At 49.1% G+C, this 20,419-nt stretch overlaps 1 protein-coding gene across 1 annotated transcript in view; it reads right to left on the minus strand.

Moving 5' to 3' along the window:
• SNED1 (sushi, nidogen and EGF like domains 1) overlaps nt 1-20,419 on the minus strand; it is a 101,541-nt gene that overhangs the window by 34,922 nt on the left and 46,200 nt on the right. Inside the window, 11 exon segments of the mRNA XM_020988987.2 lie at nt 32-148; nt 276-392; nt 1,187-1,303; nt 1,814-1,927; nt 3,002-3,106; nt 4,491-4,616; nt 9,231-9,347; nt 9,527-9,640; nt 9,880-9,993; nt 12,933-13,046; nt 13,276-13,401. Of these exon segments, the coding sequence (XP_020844646.1) occupies nt 32-148; nt 276-392; nt 1,187-1,303; nt 1,814-1,927; nt 3,002-3,106; nt 4,491-4,616; nt 9,231-9,347; nt 9,527-9,640; nt 9,880-9,993; nt 12,933-13,046; nt 13,276-13,401 (1,281 nt within the window).

Genomic DNA, 20,419 nt, shown 5'->3' on the forward strand with positions numbered 1-20,419 from the left:
GGCCACCTGCAACTGGCTTCACATCCCTTACCTATTTCACAGTGCCGCCCGGAATACCCTGGTGGACAGTCGCACTTGTATTTGCCAATGTAATGGAAGCAGGTCCCTCCGTTCTGACAAGGGCCAGAGGCACAAGAGTCTGGCTTTCCTGAAAACAGAACGTAGCACGTAACCAAGAGGAGTCAGCAGCTGCTGGCCTCTGGGTCTGTGCTCTGGCCCCCTGTGCCTTCCCAACCTTGACCTTCATGTGCTGGCCTCTGATGTGCGGGCCTTACCTATCTCACAGTGCTTCCCTGTGAACCGATAGGGGCAGCTGCATCGGTATTCCCCGTTGGACTCCTTGCAGGTCCCGCCGTTCCGGCAGGGCCCGGAGCTGCACAGTCTCGGCCTTACTGAGGAAAGAGAAGAGAGAGGAAGAGCCAGGCCCACCACCTGTGAAGTGCTCCCTGTCTCTAGGCTTGGGATTGTTTTTGATTTAAGAACCCTGACCTCAACCAGAGGCTCTTTCTTGGGGAGGACATTTCCCACCTGAATTCATGGCTACCTTGGGAGTAGCTAGGGTCTGGACTTTGCTTCCAGTGGCATTCAGAAGATGCCCCTGCAGAATTTGTCTTGTTTATATGATTCACTCCTTATGCTATATCCCTGGGGCATAGTTTGTGAAGCTTGCCCCAGGCATGAAAAGTATTGTTACGACTCTGGGGAAGGGCTCCATTGCTGCCTCGAAGTCACTGACAGCTAATGCAGACCTGTTTCCTCTCTCCCTCATCTTTGTAAATCTTTGGGAGGCCAATGGAGGGAGCAGCTGGCGGGTCTTTTTTGAACCTGGGCCAAGCCCTGGGGTGACCGTGGCGGTGCTGGGGGTTCCTGGAGAATTCCTAGGGCCTGCAGTTGGACTGACGCGGCTCTCTTGTGATAGATAGTGCTTTGGGTGGCCCTTGTCTTAAATAGATGAGGAGGAGAGCCTTGAAGCTACTTGGCTGTGGTCACACAGGTGGTGGGATCAGAATCCAGATCCTCTAAGCCCAGAGCCAGTGCTCTGAGGACATTGAGGGTCACAGGGCTCAGCTGACTTCCCTGGGGTCACACGGATGGTCAGCGCTCTGCCCTTTATCACATCACCGAACCTGTCTGGTAGCAGCGTAAAGGGGGCAGTCTGGAGGGACGGCGAGCCTGGCGGCCATACCTTTCTCACAGTGCTTGCCGAGGAAGCCTCGTGGGCACTCGCAGGTGTAGGAGTCGTCATGGGCATTGCAGGAGCCCCCATTGAGGCAGGGATCTGAGTCGCAGGGAGAGGGCAGAGCTGGGGAAGGGGAGACCCCAGCTGGTCAAACACGTTTCCTTACACAGCCTTCCTGAGAGGATGGCAGGCAGCTGAGGGGGTGCACCCCTTATCTCCCAAGTGTGTGTATATCGAGACGCCTTCTGATCCGGGGTACCCAGCATTCCCAAACCTGCCCGTTTTTTTTTCCTGAATAGTTTTCATTCTTGGTTTGTACCCAGATCCATTCCCTCTCCTTCCTAGGTCTTCAGGTAGAAATAGTGGAGAGGTGAGGGACCTTAGAGGCGGTCGAGTCCAGCCCTCTCATTTTACAGGTGGGGAAACTGAGGCCTAGAGAGCTTAAGTGACTTAGCCAAGGTCACACAGCTGGTTAGCATTGGAACGAAGCCAGGACGCCTTTTCCTTCCCACTGGTTATATGACCCGGATTCTGAGGAGCCTTTCCTTCAGTCGCTCTGCCATTCAGAGGCGGCCCTCGCCTTTCTTTCGTTCCTCCCGTGCCTCTCTCCCCCAGTGCCCCAGCCCCACTCACAGTGGTTGGTGGTGTAGTCGGTGTGGCACACGCAGAGGTAGCTCCCGCCGTACTCCATGCAGTAACCGCCGTCAGGACACTGGCTGTTCACATTGCACGGGGTGGCGGTGACTTCTGCAGGGACAAAGAAGAGGCCCCGCCCCCCCCGCCCCGCCAGGCACCCAGATTCAAGTGGGCAGGCACACCCCATGCCTAACAATCGAAACTAACTCAGCACAGGTACATGTGAATCGTGGGTTGTCCGTCATGCTAACCACAGGGGCTTCCTGCTCTCTTCACTTGGTCTCTAAGCACGATTGTTTAGGCCCAAAGGAAAATCTGTGTATCCGTACCTGCCTGCATTTTTCTGGGCGATGGTGTACAAGTCAAAATGACTTGAGGTTTGTTTTTTGTTTTTGTTTTCAGAATCCAGTTAGACTCGACAAGAATTTGTTAAATGCCTGCTGTATACAAGACAGCCTGGATCAGCCTCTCTTGTGATGGACTGTCTGTGCTTTAGACATTCTCCTCCCTTGGTTCTCCTGCCCTGGCCACTTTGGAACCTTCCATACGGCTTGATTGTACCCTGGGAGTTCCACTGACCCATTCCTTGCTTGTAGCAACAAAGATGGTGGGCCAGTCAGATTCCTTTCAGTGAGAATGTGCTCCTCCCTGTGAAACCACAGCCCTCACCTTTACCATCGAGTTGTCCTGGGGTAGAGAAGTGAGAAAACTACCCAGGCACCTTCCCCTGCTGGCTGTGAGGAGTTTGGCTACTGTGGATCTCTCTGTCTCTGTCTCTGTCTCTGTCTTTGTCTCTGTCTCTGTCTCTGTCTCTGTCTCTTCCTCTCTTCCTGTCTCTCCCCCCCTCCCTCTGCTACCCCCTTTTTAGCATCATTGAGGAAACTGAGGCCCAGGGACTTTAAATGACTGGCTCATCAACAGCTGTGTATGTTAAGGGACCAGGGAGTCCTGTCTCACTAAAGAAGTGCTTTTCACTGAAGATGACCCAGTAAGTAAGGGTTGCTAAATCAAGTTGCAGATGCATCCCCAAGGGGGAAGCAGCAGTTCATGGGGGAATGGAAGAGGAGCAGCGTGGGCAGGGCCAGCGGGCAGTCAGGAGCATTGCTGCGTGGTCTTTGGACGGGGGCAGGGAGTTTTGTTGTGAGGGCAGTAAAAAAAGAGATGTTTTCCTCCTGTGGTCCGTACCAAATTCACAAAGGATTCCAAAATATCCCGGGGGGCAGTGGCAGAGGGTGAAGTTTCCATCGAGGCATCTCCCCCCATTCCGGCATTCACAGTCTTCTGGGAGCTCTGTAATCGACCAAGAAACAAAGACACCTTGAGAAGACGAAAAGACCCTGAGACATGGAGATATTTGTAGCAGCATTTTTTGTGGTGGCAAAGACCTGGAAACAAGGTAGCTGCCATTGACTGGGGGAAGGGCTCGATTGACTGCTGCAGAAGAATCTGATGGAATATCGGTGCCAGCAGGAAATGATGAGTGGGACGGAACCCGAGAAGCCCGGGGAGAGGTGCTGAGCCGATGCAGAAGCAAGAAAACCAGATAAATGGTAACGACAGCATCGGACGTGCAAATAGAAAACCCACAAGAAAATCCAAAGGCAGAGATGCACAATTATAAAAATACCAAGCATGGCCCCAAAGAAGAGAAAGGAGAAAACACCTGCAACCCACTGCTCTGCCATTGGGAGATCCATGGGCAGGCAACACTGCTTATGGTTTCAGAATTTTTGGTAGATTGGTCAGTTTTGCTGAATCGTCCTCTTTTTCTCTAAAAAAATGTTTTTTTGTAGATGGGATAGCTTTCTGGGAGATGCGGAAAATGAATGACATCAACAAAAGTTCCAGAAAAAGAAGAAAGGAGCCAGAGGGTTAGGGTCCTATCCTCCTGGCTGCCAGAATCCTGGGACTTGAGATGCAGGTGTGCCAGGGGAACACAGAGTGCTCAGAAGGTGCTGTCGGGAAGCCAGTGCCCTCACATGACTGTTGCCAAGTCTGTCTGAGACCTCGGGCAGTTCACAGTCCAAATTAATTCATGAGACTTTTCCCAGGAACCTGTACAGCACAGGGACACACAGGCATGATCAGACTCCCCAGAACGATGTCGCTGCGAAGTCCCCTCGGCCCCTCCAACTTGCCCTCGTTCCAAGGTCTGACACAGCCCGGAAGCCTGGGCTCTCCTTGGTTTTAAACTCTATCTATAGGCAGCATCAGAGGGTGAAAAAAACTGTTCTTTTCAGCTAGACAGTAGCTGCTGCTTACCTCCCTGGCTGCCTGGATGTGGGAATGCCAAGTTTCTTTCTGAAAGACTCAGCCACCTTCCTCTCATTGTTGTGTGTGGGCAAGAGGGGAGTGAAGGGGGAAGAGATGAATGACTAGTGATGTTGCCTTTGTCACGACCTGAGTGATTCTTTCCTTCCATCCCACACACCACCCTGTGTAAACACATGCCTATTCCATTGACCCTTCCTCGTTGAAGAACCGGTGAGGCGACTGTTGAGCAAACTGACCAGTGTCCTGGCAGTGGGAGCAGGTGGAGATCAGAATCATTCACTCAGAATGACCCTGGCTATTTCTCGGTGTCTAGCTAGAGCGTCGCTCTGACTGCCGCGCTGTATGCCATGGAGGGTGTCAGCACCTGGGAGGCTCTGGTTAGAACCGATGTCGTGCTTACTTTCTGCACAGTCGGAGCCTGTGTGTCCATCTGGACACTCGCAGAGGTAGCCCTGGTCTGTCTCCAGGCAGGTGCCCTCGTTCTGGCATGGGTTGGAGAGACAGGCACTTGGGATTCTGGGGCCTCCTGCAGGAAGACATCACAGTGAATCACAGGGGGGCCGGGGAGAGGGCTCATGAAGGGAGAGGCTGGGATTGTCTTGTTAGTTTGCTTTTCATGGGCATACATTTTGTCTCCCCAGCTATACTGTGTGGCCCTTGAAAGGCCGGGACCGCGTGTTCTGCGTCTCCCTGTGCCCCAAAGTACTCAGCATAGTAGACGTTGAAGATAGCTTGTCTCTGTTTATTTCAATCATCTCTTGTTTTGTTTAAAAGCAGTCAAAGATCTAGCTCTGATAAGGCCTAAAATCAGAGATTTCCGGTTGGAATGGAGCTTAATTCAGCAAACACTCGTTAAACACCTGTTGTATTTAAGGCACTGGGTTAGGCTCTAGGGACACAGAGAAAAAAGTTAAAACAGTCTGTCTCAGAGAGCTTGCCTTCTACTGAAGGGGAACCCATGGAAACAGGGAAGTAAATACACAAAGTGCACAAAACTACACAAGGTCATTTTGAGTGCTGACTGCCCTTCTGTAGAAGATGGCTGTTGGGCTGTACTTTGAAAGGGGCTAGAGATTCCAGGAGGCAGAGGCAATGAGGGGTGCATAGAGGCGGGAGAATGAGCAGGCCCATTGGACCGGAACAGAAAGTAGAGAGGGAGTAATAACAACAACAGCTAACATTTGTGTAATGTTTAAAATTTTGCAAAATGCTTAAAACATGTTATTTTGCTTGGTCCTCATGACAATTTTTGAGGTAGACGCTAGTACTATCCCTATTTTACAAGTGAGGAAACTGAGGCAGACAGATGTCTACTGGCTTGTCCAAGATCACACAGCTACTAGGTATCTGAGGCAGAACTTGAACTTGGGTCTTCCTGACTGTAAGCCTCACACTTTGCCCACCTAGCTCCCTAAATAAGGCCAGGAGAGAGAGCTTAGACATCACCTCATCCAGTTCCCTCACTTGACGGGTGAAGAAACTGAGGGCCAGAGGAAGGGACTGACATTACACAGAGGAGAAAAAGCAGATATGGGATTTGAATCCAGTTCCTTCCCCAGTGCCGTGCTGACCCTCCTCCTCCTCCCCGTGTATCAAGGCTCAGGTTAAAACCATCCATTTTTTAGTAGGGAGGAGTTGAACTAGCAAGGGAGGCAAGCACGGGTTATGCCATGGTCAGTCCTGTAGCTTCTGGAAGCGGTGACAAGCTCCAGGGCAGCTGCCCTGCCTTGGCTTGGGCTGGGTCACTAGTAGCCATACTTTTAGAGGTTCCCTGGGCCTGCTGTCTGTCACCTGCCAGTGGCCCAGGAAGGAGCTGTGCGGCATTTCATGCCAAAGGCATGGACCAAGCTTGGCACTTCTCTTGTCTTCTCTCAGTGCTTCCCCAGGCTCTGAGATGCAGCTGCCTGACCAATCGGGTAGACAGGCCCGCGGTGACATCTCCTCTCTGGCTCCTGCCTCTTGGTCTCAGTGCTGATCCCCAGCCCTTAGTCACCAGCATTTCCCGGCTGGGCCTCCCTGTCATCGAGGATTATGATGTGATTCAGCAGAAGGAACACTGGCTTTGGAACTCGAGTTCAAATCTCGCTTTTGAGACAAGCTAGCTGAGCAGACTTCAGTAAGTCACTCATGTTCCACAGGCTTCAGTATCCCCATCTGTAAAATGAAGGGGTTGGACCAGATGGCCTCTAAGATCTCTTCCAGGTCTGGATCTTGGATGCTCCGAGCTGTTCTAGTCTGGCCACCCTGGCTCATTTGTTCTCATTACCCTACATGGACACCATTAGGCACCTACTGACGGCTATTCTAAATGACTCAGAGTGGCCAGGAAGATTTAATTCACTTCAGTTGGATTGCTGTGCACTGTGAAACTCTTAGAGAGGGAAATGTTACCTAGGTCAGGGGTTCTTCACTTGGGATCTGTGAATTTGGATGGGCGGAAAATGGCTTCTTCATTTTCAAAAACTTCTAGCTGAAATCTAACATTTCTGAAAGGAATTATTCTGAGAAAGGGGTCCCTAGGCTTCCCCAGACTGCCAGTGGGGTTCCTGACACAGAATTGTTGAGAACCCCTGACGCTGATTCTGAGATATTTATGAATGACTAAGTAGTACACCTGGCTTGGTCTGCTCTGTGCCTTGCTGCCGCCAGTGAACATCACACAACTCCTTGCGTTCCTGGTGCCTCATCTTCCCCCTCTGATGGAAGTGAGTCGTTCGGCCTGCTCATGCTGGGACGCGTTAAGATGGTGGAAGACTCTTCCTCTCTCTCTGACCACAGACACTTTCTGCAGCTCCATTCTCTTAGCTGATGCTTCCCAACCACCTCCCAGGGTGAGGAGAGCAGGGGGCTCCAGAAGCCGGACCTCTGGACAGCTCTTCTTGCTGTGCCTTGGGGTGCCTCATTGTGGTCTGGGGGCGAGCCTAGGGTCTTGATGTCTGAGGACTGACAGAGCTCAGGCCTGGAGAGGCTCCCCCCCCAGGCTGGCTCCAGCCGCTCAGGAAGATCCTCTGGGCCCTAGAGGAGCTGGGCTCTGTGGGGGAGATAGAGGAGAGGGTGCGCACCCGGAGTTGCCGTCCCTTGAAATATTGCAGCATGGGCTGTTACTGTGAGACTTTGTGGAGGAGGTGGGGTCTGGGGGCAAGCCCCACACTGCTGAGGAGAAGACAGCTCCCTGTGTAGCAACAGCTCAGGGTCAGTGATGGTTCTCAGTATGTCGTTCCCATGGAGATGCTCTGTTATGGTTTAAAAATAACTCCCATGTGCAGTGACCACTTTATCAGCAGTAGGAAGCAGGGAAGGAAGTCCATTGACTGGAAATGGTCTCTTTACTTAATCGCCCTTTGATGAGTGCCACTGTCCAGATGAACTCAGCCATGCCTCGCTGTGCCCCAGACACCCTTGGCTCTCCCTTGATCTTCTCTCTTCACTGTACAAAAATGCTTCTGATCCTGATTCCCAAGGTTCCCACCAGACAGTTCCTCTTCCCAGGCTCTAGTCCTTTAGCCAAGATCTTGCTGAAGACCAGAATATTTGGTGGACATGCCCGGCCATTTCACAAGGCAGAGCCACGTGGTGAGGTGATAGTTATGATGTAGAGTCATAAGAGACTCCGTATGGGACTCCAGGTTGTGGAATATAGAGATGCTTTGGAATCCAGGTGTAGACTTCTGTATTTACTTTGGCATTTCAGGGGTATGTGATACCATCAGTAAGGTGGCTCCCCTAAATACAGCCAGTGCAACTCATCCCCACCTTCTCATTCAGTAGAATTCTTGGCCATATCTTCCAATAAATCCCCTGCATGTGGTCTGCTTACATACTGGGGGCATGTCTGGATGCCAGACATGATGTGGGCACCAACGGAGCCTTCACATGCTACTTGCCATCCCTTTCTCTTGCTTCACGACTGGCCCCTCTCTTTTTTTCCCATCCTTTGTCTCCTTGGTGGTGTCTTTGGCATCTTTTCTCCCATTCATCTCTTTGTTGTTAATAAGCCTTAGCCTTGTCACACCCACCACGAATCCCTCTACTGTCCTTTGGACAACAGTATTGAATGACCAGCAGCACTATACTGCCATTAGAAGAATGTTGGTGCTGAAAAGATGAGCAGGCCTTTGTTGGGGGAGAACTTTGGGGCCATTAAAAACTCCCAGAGGTGAGTCAGCTTCCCCTCTTTCCTCTTTTAATTTTGGGCTCAGTTCATTGTCCATCTGCAGTGCTTGTCCAAGATACACGTACTCATGGACCGCTTCTGTGGGCCTTCTAGCCAGCTGCCAAGCGTGGTTTGGACAATAGTCATTCTTTATCCCTTTGATTTTTTTCCCATATGGTTGATTAGACCAAAATATCGTGACTCTAGTTCTCTTTTAGGTGACCCCGCATTGTTGTGGGGCCTCATACAATCAGGATGGTGCCATGTGCAACCAGGATCATCCTGTCCATCCATAGGAGCCATGGACTGTCCATCCGTAGGAAATCCCTGTTTGATTTTGGCTCTGATCTGGATATCTGCCTTGACAGGGTGGTCATTCAACTCCCTCCCTGTTTGTGCCTTGCTAAGTATGTTCCATCTTTCAAGGCATCTCAAAAGTAGCTTCTTGGAAGAGGGTTTTTAAAGCAATGCTTGTTCTCCTGAGTTGACTGCTTTTCTTTTTCTTAAATGTTAACTGTAGAGGACTCCCTTGTTCTCTGAACCTTTCATTCAACTGGAATATGGTTTGCGAAATGCCTTCGTCAAGGATTACTTTTTTTGTGTGTGTGTGTGTGTGTGTGTAGATTATTTTCATAAAGATTTCCTTGAGTTGGGAAAATATGCATGGGGTGGGTAGTTACCGATATTTTTTCTCATTGCCTTTTTGCAGTGGTCAGTGACCACGTGGGGATTCTCCTTCTTCTTTCTGCCACGACTTGAAACTGACTTCGTGGGCCTCCCCGCTGCATGTCCGTGGCTTGCTGTATACATGCCTCTGTTCTTCATTCTCTTTGGAAAGCATGTGGGCAGTCAGAAGTTCCACAGGTGGATGGCTGCTCCTGTTTCCCAAGAAGCCATTATACTCTGCCTTCTAACCCCCACGCCACCCCAGGGGGTGGTCCATCTGAATGTCGTGAGTCAGGGAGATGGGCCACCCCAGCTGCTTACCATACTGACAGTTGTTCCCATAGTAGCCAGGAGAACACGTGCAGATGTAGCGCCCTGGGCGGATGTAATTGCAAGTCTGCCTGTCTCTGCAGCTCCGATCTTCACAGGATGACTGATCTAGACAGAATGGAAAAGCAGAGCCAGGCAGTGTCAGCAGAGCGGAAGGGCACCGGAGGCAGGCCTGGGCTTGGGTGGAAGAAAGTGAGGAATAGGCAGAGCCAGTGAAGAGCGAAATGAGATGAACTGAGGGGCTGAGATGTGACAGGGGCTGTCACACGTGGAGGGAGACTTCTTACCTAACTCACAGCGAGGGCCAAGGAAGGGCTCTGAACACAGGCAGGTGTAGTTAGCCACCAGGTCCACACATTTCCCCCCATTCATGCATGGGTCAGAGTCACATTCATTTATATCTGTGGGGGAGGAATCACAGATGGCGTGAGTGAGTTAGTCTTCTGGTGGGAGGCCATTAGGGCAGATAGGATCACACTCATTTTTCAGATGAGGAAACTAAAACTCAGAGAGTAGGTGACTTGCTCAGGGCCACACAGTGAGCAGATGTCAGGGATGGGATTTGAATCCAGAATTCAATACCAGCACTCTCCTCAATGCCACTCTGCTCCTTGTAAAAATTGCCTGCCTGGCTTCTTACCGATTTCACAGTTTTCTCCTGTGTACCCTGACTGGCACACACACTCTGCAGTCCCATTTCCAGCCTGGCATTCTCCACCATTCTGACAGTCCTTGGTGTCACATGGGGATTCCACTGAACAAGGGAGACATAAACACAGTAGTTACATGACATCCCTTTGCAATTAAATGAAAAGATTTCTATTAGACAGAAATACAGATCTGGAACGTGGGCGCAAGGTCAGGGTTGGAGAGAGATATTTGGGAGTCATCTGTGCAGAGGTAATTATCGAGAGAATGTAGAAAGAGAAATGGGGGTGGGGGAGGCTTCAAGCTCTGTAGAGAGAGTGATAGGCTTGAAGTCGGGAACACTTGAGCTTAAATCCTGCTTCAGACACCTATTAACGTTGTGACCCTGGGCAAGTCAGTTCACTTTGGTCTGCCTCAGATTCCTCATCTGTAAAATGACAATACCTACCTACTTACCTACAATACCTACCTACAGGGTTGTTGTGAGGTTTAAATGAGATGATACATTTAAAAAAGTTAATATATTTTATTTTCCCTCTCAATTACATGTTAAAATAATTTTTAAACAATTATTGTTTTTAAATTTAGAGTTCCAAATTCTATCCCTCCCTCCTTCCCTCCCCTCCCCCACCCCAACTATAAGCAATCAGATATAGATTATACATATACAATAAATGAGATAATATTTGTAAAGAGCTTTGCAGACCTTAAAGCATGCTATAAATGCTAACTATTATTGTTTTTATTATTAACATAATTATTCTCTGAGATAGTAGGGAAACTGCATAGCTGCCATTTCTATCACACTTCAAAGTTTGCAAAGGGTTTTACATGCATTATCCAATTTGAGCCTCACAAGAACACTGTGAAGCCAGAAGTGCTTGTCAAACCCACTTTACCTGTGAAGAAACAGCCTTAATGACTTGTATAGACAGCTAGTAAGTGTTGCAGGCAGGATTCAAACCCAGGGCTTTTTTACTACAGGCCCAGCACACATTCTCAAAGAAGGAGGATTAGGGTTGTTCAGCCTGGTCCCAAAGGGCAGAACTGGGTGCAGTGGGTGCAGCTGAGGCAGATGGTGGCTTGATGTAAGGAAATTAGAGGTATTCAGAGGACAGTGGGCTGGGGGCTGAGGGCACTGCCATGGGGTTGTACGGGGAGGCTTTTGTTCTGGGTGGGACTGATGGCCCCAGGGTCTCTTCCCGCTCTGAGGTTCTATGATCTGCCCACAGGACAGGACAAATGGCCCCATGAGAAAGAAGCCCATGATTTTCTGGGACTACAGTCAAGCCAGAGTCAAACAGAGATCCTCCAAGATTCCCAAGGCTAACTTTTTTTTGGGGGGGGGTGAGGCAGTGGGGATAAGTGACTTGCCCAGGGTCACACAGCTAGTGTCAAGTATCTGAGGGTAGATTTGAACTCAGGTCCTCCTGACTCCAAGGCTGGAGCTCTATCTACTGTGCTACCTAGCTGCCCTCCCAAGGCTAACTTTGTAAAGAGCCTGGAAAGAGTGCTGGGCTTAGATTTCAGTCTCAATACCCATGTCATCTTTGGTAGTTGTCTGGCCTCAGTGTTCCTTCCCTTCCCAGCTTTGAAAGCATCAGTGTCATTTGTGCAATGGGGCCTGACAACGAGGAGCCCATGGCCCAGGGTGTGGCCGTCATTGTTTCTAACAAGCAGCCCTCCAGGCATGGTCTTCCTTGGTAGTGGCCTCCCCGGCCCCTGACCCCTCTCCCCCACTGCGATTCTCAGTTTCTATCTGTTTCTCTGGATCTTGGAGCCGGGTTCCTGACCCCAGCCTCTGGTTTATAGTCCATCAGCTCCCCAAGGGAGGCTTTTCCGTAGCTTTGATGATTGCTTGCTGACAGACAGGCCTGTCCTGAGAAGCCTCAGGGATCCCTTTAGTCTAGAAGAATTGTTCTGAACCATGGGATGGGTTCCACCAGCCATCTGCTCCTGGCAGACACTCTGCTGTGTGGTAGAGACAATCCAGGTCTAACTTTCTGTGGGAGATGGAGAGTCCAAAATGAAGCTTCCCTTTGGGTAGGTGGTGTCGCCTGAGCAGGATTAATGGATGACAGAGGCTTGGGTGGCTGAGAGGAGGTGGGCTTAGGAGCTCAGCATTCCCCGCGGGAGCAGAGATCAGAGGATTGGGGAAGCAGAGACTTAGAGCCAGGAGGAAGCTCAGAGGTCATCTCATCTAACCTCCTCATTTTATAGGTGAGAAAACCGAGGCCCAGAGAAAGGAAAGAAACCTGGCAAGCAGTGGTGAGAGAGGGTGTCACCACCCCGGTGGGGGTCTAGGCCGCCTCCAGTGTCCTGGGGCTAGGAGGGAGGACAGCTTCAGGGTCAGCCTCCTGGGATGGAGGGTGGGCAGTTGCCTTTTTCTGCTGAGGCTGCATTTATAAGACACCAGCATGTTCACAGATCAAGACGCTGACCAAGCATTTAGGAAATCTGGGCTCTGCCATGGAAACATCATGTTGCTCTCTCTCTTGCGCATCAACTCTCTGTGCCTCAGTTTCCTCATCTGTGAAGTTGGGCTCATGATCGTTGTCTCACCTACTCATAGGGATACCAGAAGGATAATGTTTAAAACATAAACAAAAGAGGAAACTGAACAAGTCCCTAGAGCAGAGGCTCTGAGTGTGAAGCCTGGATCCTGTGGGGCTCAGCCAGGAATCCGTCCATCTGTGTCCTAATTACAGAGTGGAGACAGGTAGAAGAGCAAAGGAACTGAATTGGGCTTGATGCCAGGAAAAGCTTGCGACTCTACAAGCTGTCCAGGAGGAGCATAAGCTGCCTCGAGGGGTGCTGGGTGCCCTGTCTTTGGGGGTCTTCACCTGTCTGGGTGCTTCAGAAGGATTCCTCCCTGGGTCGCATCGAATCAGATGGTCTCTGAGGTTCTTTCTAGTGCACAGAATCTGCAACAAGATGCTTGGCATATGGACAGCCCTGTGACTCTTGTCTCTGATTTGGGAGGGGTGTTTGAAATCTGAAGGGGCAGGGATTCTGGTAGGCTTTCTTTTGGATGGTGTGTCTTACCTGTCCCACAGGTGGGCCCTTTGAAGCCTGGGGGGCATTGGCAGCTGAAACTGTTTACGCTGTGTGTACAGGTCCCTCCATTCTGACATGGATGGGAGGCACACTCATTCACATCTGAAAGACAGAACATGAAGCCTCAGGTGAAGAAAACCAAATCAGCCCAAATTGGAGCTTACAGAATGGTCAGATTGGGGATGCTTTTCTGGAAGACTATCTAAGTTGCCTCCACATTGGCAGAGGGCATTCCCTCCACCACCAGTATCCCAGGTCTGGGCTGTTTATCACAGCAGCATCCCTCAAAGAGCATCAGCGCGTGGCGCCATTATCCCAGAGAAATACTCACCCAGGTGGCATTTTTTCCCTGTGAAGCCTGCAAGGCAGGAGCAGGTGTAGGAGGGGTTCCCAGTAATGCAGTCATCAATACACTTCCCTCCATTCAGACAGGGACGGAGGGTCAGACACACAGAAGCTGCCAACACAAAACAGGAAAACTTTTCACTCTCAGAATAATGTATTCGGGAATTTTTCTTTTAATATTCAGGTGAGATGCTCAGACTGTAACAGGTCTCCCCCTTTATTCTTTGATTCACTCATTAATTAGTTAAAATAATAGGGCTCGGAACTGGACCTGTGATTTCACTGGCAAGTGGAACCTTTTCACCAATTCACAGTCTTACAGAATTGTCCAGAACATTGTAAGTTTAAGTGACTTGCCCCGAGTTACACAGCTAGTACTTGAACCATTGTAAGAAGGATATTAAAAAATGTCCTTCATTGCATCCCCCATCAGCTGTCCTTAGGTCTGCTGAAGTCTTCCTGGCTCCAAGACCAGATCTTTATCCACCAGCCTATCCTAGATCACACTGCCTGACACACAGTAGGCACTTTATAAATTCTAGTTGACTGATTGAAATTGCCAGCTGCCTCTAATATGATGATGATGAAGATGATGATGATGATGATAATGATGATAATGATGATAGCTCACACTTATTTAATGCTTTAAGGTTTGCAAAGACTTTACATACATTATTTCATTTATTTAAAAATAGTTATTCACTAAATGCCTACATTGTATAAAGTACCATCCTAGGCACAGGGGAGGGGTATGAAGATATAAAAACAGTCAATCTCTGAATAGAATAAGGTAACAGAGGATTGTACATTCTCAGAGGTCTTAGATATTAGGAAATTAGGATATTTTGTATTGGAAAATTTCCCAGTGATTGGATGGAAAAGGGCCCACTCTTCTGATATCAGTGAAAGGGCCTGCGAAGTCATGAATGGTCCTGAACACCATTCCAAGCCCATCAGGACGAACCATCACCTACCAGAATGGTGGGGGTGATGGACACTGTAGGTCTTCAATGAGCTGAATAGCTAGACTGGCCCAGTGTTTCTGTTTGCATCTGTGCTGATGGGGAAACGTGATGAGAGACCACTGAGTGTGAGGACTTTATAAATTCAGTTTTGTAATACTTACATTGGACTCCAGGAGGTTGGGACCCTGTGATCATAAGGGACCAGAAGTTATATTCTACAAGAGCAGCTTTGGTCTTCATGGGGCTTTTCTGGTTCTCTGCCAGGTGGAAGAGGCCCCAGAGCAATGCAGGAAAACCTGCTTGCTGCAGCTCAGCAGTGGAGCTTTTGTGTCTGCAAAGGGGCCTGGCAGAGAAGTGATCTAGAGGGACATCGCTGAGGAAAGCTGGCATAGTGGACATGCATCTTAGCTAGGTTTGGGGAGAACTGGTTTCGTGGAATCGAGGAAGAACACAAAGGGAAGGAGACCCAGAGGGCCAGGAGGCCCTCGTCTAACAGACGAGCATGAGGACAGAAGACGTAGCAAGAACAGGCAACTGTGAATGAAGCTAAAAGTGCGGCACAGGCCTCTGCCAGCAAGGGGGAGCTGAGGTGGGTGATAGATGCTCAGGGTTGGGAGCACCGCGTGGGGGGCCTGGGGATAACAGATGAGAGACACAAGGAAGGATACTTCTCTTTCTCCCTTTTTTCTACCAAGGAGACAGAAAAAAAATGACCCATGACACAGGTAGGGGATGTTCTGGAAAGTGCTGGGCTCCATGTCAGGAAGACCCAAGTTCCAATCTTGTCTCAGACACTGAATTACTGTGTGGCCCTTAACCCTTCCAAGCCTCAGCTTGTGACTCACAGGCTTGTGGTGAGGATGGAGTGATAGTGTGAAGTGCTTTGCAAACCTCAAAGTGCTGCATAAATTCCAGCTATTGTAGTTATTATTAACAATTGGGAGTTGAAGGTGAAGATGTGAGGAGATGGTGAGAGATGGCCTTGATGTCCTCAGGGGTCAGGCCTGGATGGCCTGGCACGTGCTGCTGCCCAGCTCTCAGGGGTCTCTGAAACATCACGGACAGCGGGAGAGGACTTGGGGAACCAAAGAGAGCTGATGGCGCCCCAATTACAAAAAGAGTTGAGAGTTTTCCAGTGACAGCCTGCTAAGGCTGACTTCAATTCAGGCAAAATTCTAGACTGAATTATTAGGCAGGTGGTAAGTCACCAGGACCCCTCATCAAGAGCAGGTCATGCCAGTTGAACCTCATTTCCATTTTTTAATGGGACAGTTATTATTAAACTATAGACTGAGTGAGCACTGTGGATATATAAAACACCTATGTTTGAGCAAAGAGTAGGACAGAGGCTCTCATGCTTTCCTTGTAGACTACCAGACAGTTTAATGGATTCAAAACCACTTGCTGAATGACCAGACCCAAAGAATAGTGATTAATGGGTTGATGTGGAACATGAGAGAAGTCTCTAGTGCAGTGCCCCAGGGATCTCTCCATCAGTGCTTCGGATGAAGGCATGCCTGGCATGCCTAGCTTGATTTTTGAATTTGTGGATGACAAAAATCTGGGAAGTGAGTAACACATTCTAGTCAGTTCCCTGCAAAAATCTTACCAACCTAGGATGAAAGTCTGAGTCAAATAAAATGGACTTTGATAGAGGTGAATAGAGGGGTCCTGCCCTTAGGCTTAAAAATTCAACAGCTCACATACATGATGGGAGAGCTGTGGCTAGTCTAGAGAACCTAGAGCCTCAGGTGGTCCAGTTCACATTCCTGTCGGCCAGAGGATGAGACAGTCGACAAGATAGTGCAGCAGACCCAGGCTGAGTGTCTGAACAAGGCAGGGAATAGCCCTTTTGAGAATTCCCTAGTCAGGTCACAGAGGATTTCATCTAGTTCTAGACAACACATTTTATTCAGGAAACACATTGACAATCTGGAAAGTTTCCGGTGGAAGGAACCCACAAGGCTGAGGGGATTGGAGATGATGTCACACCAGGAGTTGAAGATGAAGATGTGAGGAAAGTGGATTATTTAGTACTTTAAGGATTATTTCAAGGAACTGGTTTTATGCAGTCTGGTAAAGAGGAGATGGTGGGGGTGGGACAGGTAGAATGATTGCTTTGCCCACGTGTTTAAGGGCTGTCGTGTGGAAGGTTAAGATGTATTCTGCTTGGCACAGAGAATCAGGAGCTGGGGATGGCAGAGGCAGAGAGGGCAACAAGGAGGGCGATGAGTTCTCCATTTCTGGAGGCCTTGCAGCAGGGGTAGAGGGCCCCTTCTCAGAGGTGATTAGAGGGGCTTCCTGTTCAGTTTTGGGTCGGATTCAGGGGCCTCTGAGATCCCTCCTGATTCTATGTCTGTCAGTGACAGGGTTTTCCAGTATGAACCTGGGGTGATCAGTGACCCTGGGCCTACTTCTGCAGAGGGTCGACTGCTGTGAGCTTTTCCCCCTAGAGCCAGCCACGTGCTGGGGTGACAAGGGATTCACTTGACCCAAGTGCTACACGTTGGATGTCTGGGACATCTTGTTTGATCTTCACCAGATTTTAAACTACATAATAGGAGCAGTGTACAAGTGATGCATGTTTGCAATTTGTCTCCTGCTATCACACCAAGAAGTGACCATGGGCAACACACATCATGAAAAAGGGAGTGCTCACAGGTTTTCTCTCCATGTTTCACGTTTTGTTGTTCTGGTCTGAATTCCTGACAAGTGTATACCTTCCACATTTCTGCTCTCCTAGAGTCTTTATCCCCAAGACTGGGACTCTTCTTTCCTTCCTTTTTCCTTTTAATTGGACCTCCCTGTTGACTATGGCTTACTCATTTCTCCTCCCCAAAGATGCTGGGCTTCAGCCTCTGAACATTCAGAGAAGTGTTTCCATGTATGTGTGTGTGCGTGTGTGTGTGTGTATGCATGTGTGTGTGTGTGTGTGTGTGTGTGTGTGTGTGTATGTGTGTGTGTGTGTGTAACATGAAATCAACCTGGTAGGTTGGCTGGAGTCAGATTTTGATGGGCTATAAATGCCAAACACAGGAGTCCGTATTTCATCCTGGGGTGACATGGAATCACTGGACCCAAGTCCAAGAAGCCCCTTTGCATCATGCCAGACAAATGGTCCTCCTGCCCCTGCATGAAATCCTCCAGTCAGTGGACCTGAGAGCTCCACAGGTAGCCCCATTCTGCTTTGAGGTAATGATTTTTTAGGGTTTTTTCCTTTCATCAAGTCTAAATTTATCTTTGCAGCTTCTCCCCAAGCTCCTAGTTTGGCCTAAGCAGAATAAGTCTAATCCCTGTTCCATGGGACAGGCCCTCACATCCCTGTCTCCTCTCCCCCAGATCTTGTCTTCTCCTAGCTAAGTGCCCTACCTCCCCTCCCACCCCCTGTCCTTCACCCACCCCTTTTGTGGCGTGGTCCCTGGCTCCCCACTCTCCTGGCTACGTCCCAGTTCTTTCTCCTTTTACATCGCTCTGCATGCAAACTCTTTGCCTGTTGTACAGACAAGATAGTCTCAGTGGTTGTGTCTGGGGAGGCCATCTTCTGAACGACTAAATTAATGGGCTGATTAAGCTCAAATAAATAAAGCTAGAGAAGCCCTGAGCCTTAGGATAAATGACTATTCATCTCATGCTGCTCCATCCAGAAGGGTGCCCTCGGCTCAGGGGCCCAGAGCCACAAGGCACGGTATCCTTATTCACTCCTTCATTAGAAGAGGGTCACCTGCAGACTGGTTTTGGCACTGATCAGCTTCCTGTTCTTTGGTTTTGTTTGTCATGAAGGAGTGAGACGCCCACTGAGGGTAGACAGCAGACACTGTACATCTTTTCTTCAGTATTTTTGGGGTCTCCTTTAGCAAGTTGTTGACTTATTTTTCATGATTTTCTTGTATCACTCTCAGTTTTTCCTCTACTCCTCTCACTTGCTTCTCAAAATCCTTTTTGAGGTCTTCAATGTCCTGAGACCAATGCATATTTTTCTTGGAGGCTTTGGATGTAGGAGCTTTGACTGTGTTGTCTTCTTCTGGTTGTGTGTTTTGATCTTCTTTGTCACCAAAGTAAGGTTCTGTGGTCTGACTCTTTTTGCGCTGCTTGCTCATGATCCCAGCCAATTATTTAAGTTATGAACTCAAGAGTCTGCTTCCAATGTGGAGAATGTACTGTCCCAAGCTTTGGGGGTTTTGTGCAGCTGTTTTCAGAGATACTTCTAGGGACCTGTAAATTTTCAGTTCTTCTAGGGTGCTTTGATCAAGGGCAAGGTGTTTACTTCTTTCCTGGCTTGTGCTCTGGTCTGTGAGCGACCACAAGCACTCTTTTCTGTCTTGGAACTGTGAGGAGGGTTTTCTCTTCACCGCCACCATAAGCTCCACCATGCCAGCACTCCTTCTCGCCCCAGGACCGTCCCCCACAACTGTGACCCAGATCCAAGCATGGGCAAAGCAAGAGAATCCTGCCTCAGCACTGGCAAAGAGATCCCTGCAATTCTCCTCAGATCAGCCACTTGATTTCCCCCTTAGTCTGTGGGCTGGAAGCTCTGGAGGCAGCTGCCACCTTGGGGCTGCACTCAGGCACTGGGGCTGGGACCCCATGCTTCTCTCTCACCACAGACACACACTTTTCCTACTGACCTACTAAGTTGTCTTTGGCGTTGTGGGTTGAGAAATCTGGAAACTGCCACAGCTGCCCGTGATTCAGTCCTCTGAGGCCTGCTCCAGGTTCGCTGAGGCCTGTGCACCCACACCAAACTGTGTTCCTCTCCCAGCCCGGCATGATATACCTTTCCTATCAACCATCCAGGTTGTCTTGGGTGGGAAATTTGTTTCACTCTGTCTTTTTGTGGGTTCTGCTGCTTTAGAATTTGTTTAGAGCCATTTTTTTATAGGTTTTTGGAGGGGTTTGGGGGAGAGCTCAAGCAAGTCATTGCTTTTACTCTGCCATCTTGGCTCCACCCCTCCACTGTCCATCTTTTCCAAAAGAGTAGGTGCTTGGAGAGCGATCATTTTAGCTATAACAGATACTGTCAGCTTTCATTGTCATATCCATGTCATTCTCTTCCTTCTCCCAGCACTGTCTTCTCCCCTGCCTTGCCAACTTGAGGAATTTTTCTTCTTGGTGGTGATTTAAAGGAGAAGAAGTTTTGATGAGATAGTCCCTTCTCCACCTTTCCCACCCCTTGGTGTCTTGTCCCATATGTCTCTTTTTATTCTTTCCTGGTCTTTGCCTTGGCCACCTCTTCTCTTCCTCCTGCCTCACCATCCCCATCTCTGCTCACCCTCAAGTCACAGATCTGGGGGGACCTCAGAGGCCTTTCAGGCCAGCCTGTCTGTTGGCTAGGATTCCCCTATACCATTCCTAACCAGTGGTCATCTAGACTTGGCTTGGAGGCCTCCAGTGAGAGGGAGCTTCCTTCCTCCTCATTGCACTTTTTCTGATGGCTTCTTGGAGAGAAGATGCCTTTGTTCTCCTTGAGTCTGGCCTCAAAGTTCTCTCACTCTTATTTACCTACTTTCCTCTATTGCCTTATTCAGTTTAGGAAAATCCTCCTAAAGCTATCCTCAAATACTTCCATGACTATACCTTGAGCTATTTCTATTTGGGGTGTGAATATATGTGGGGTGCTCAATCAAGTAAGTCTCTCAAACGTTCTTGTCCTGTTGACCATGTTAACATAGGTGTGGTTAGACGGTGGCCCATCTGGGCTTGCTTCGCTCATGCTAAACATGTGCATGCTGCCATGACCCTGCAGGAGTTCCCATCATGGCATCTCCTTCCTTGTGTTTTTCTAAGACTCAGCGATTCATAGAATTTTTAAAATTGTGACTCATGGATTTAGAGCTGAAGCTCAGTGGTCATTTTGTCCAAGCCCCTCATTGTGTAAGTGAGGAAATTGAGGCCTAGATGTAGCGTGGCTTGCCTGAGATCACACATGTATGAGTGGCAAAGCCAAGATCCGAACCCAGGTCCTTCTGACTCTAAAAATCAAGGGACTTCAGTAATCTTCTTTTTCATTAATGAGTAGACCAGATTCTAGTTTTTCAGTCTAGAGTTTTTTACCAGGCCATTTTTTCCTTATATCAATGGCTTTTCCTTACATCAGCTTTCGATTGATCTAATCAGTGCACAATAAAGTCTTTTCTTCCCTCAATTTGACCCTTCTCTTGATGTAGC

The sequence above is a fragment of the Phascolarctos cinereus genome, unplaced genomic scaffold, assembly GCF_003287225.1.
Source record: "Phascolarctos cinereus isolate Bilbo 61053 unplaced genomic scaffold, phaCin_HiC Scaffold_7;HRSCAF=346, whole genome shotgun sequence".
In the NCBI taxonomy this organism is placed as follows: domain Eukaryota; kingdom Metazoa; phylum Chordata; class Mammalia; order Diprotodontia; family Phascolarctidae; genus Phascolarctos; species Phascolarctos cinereus.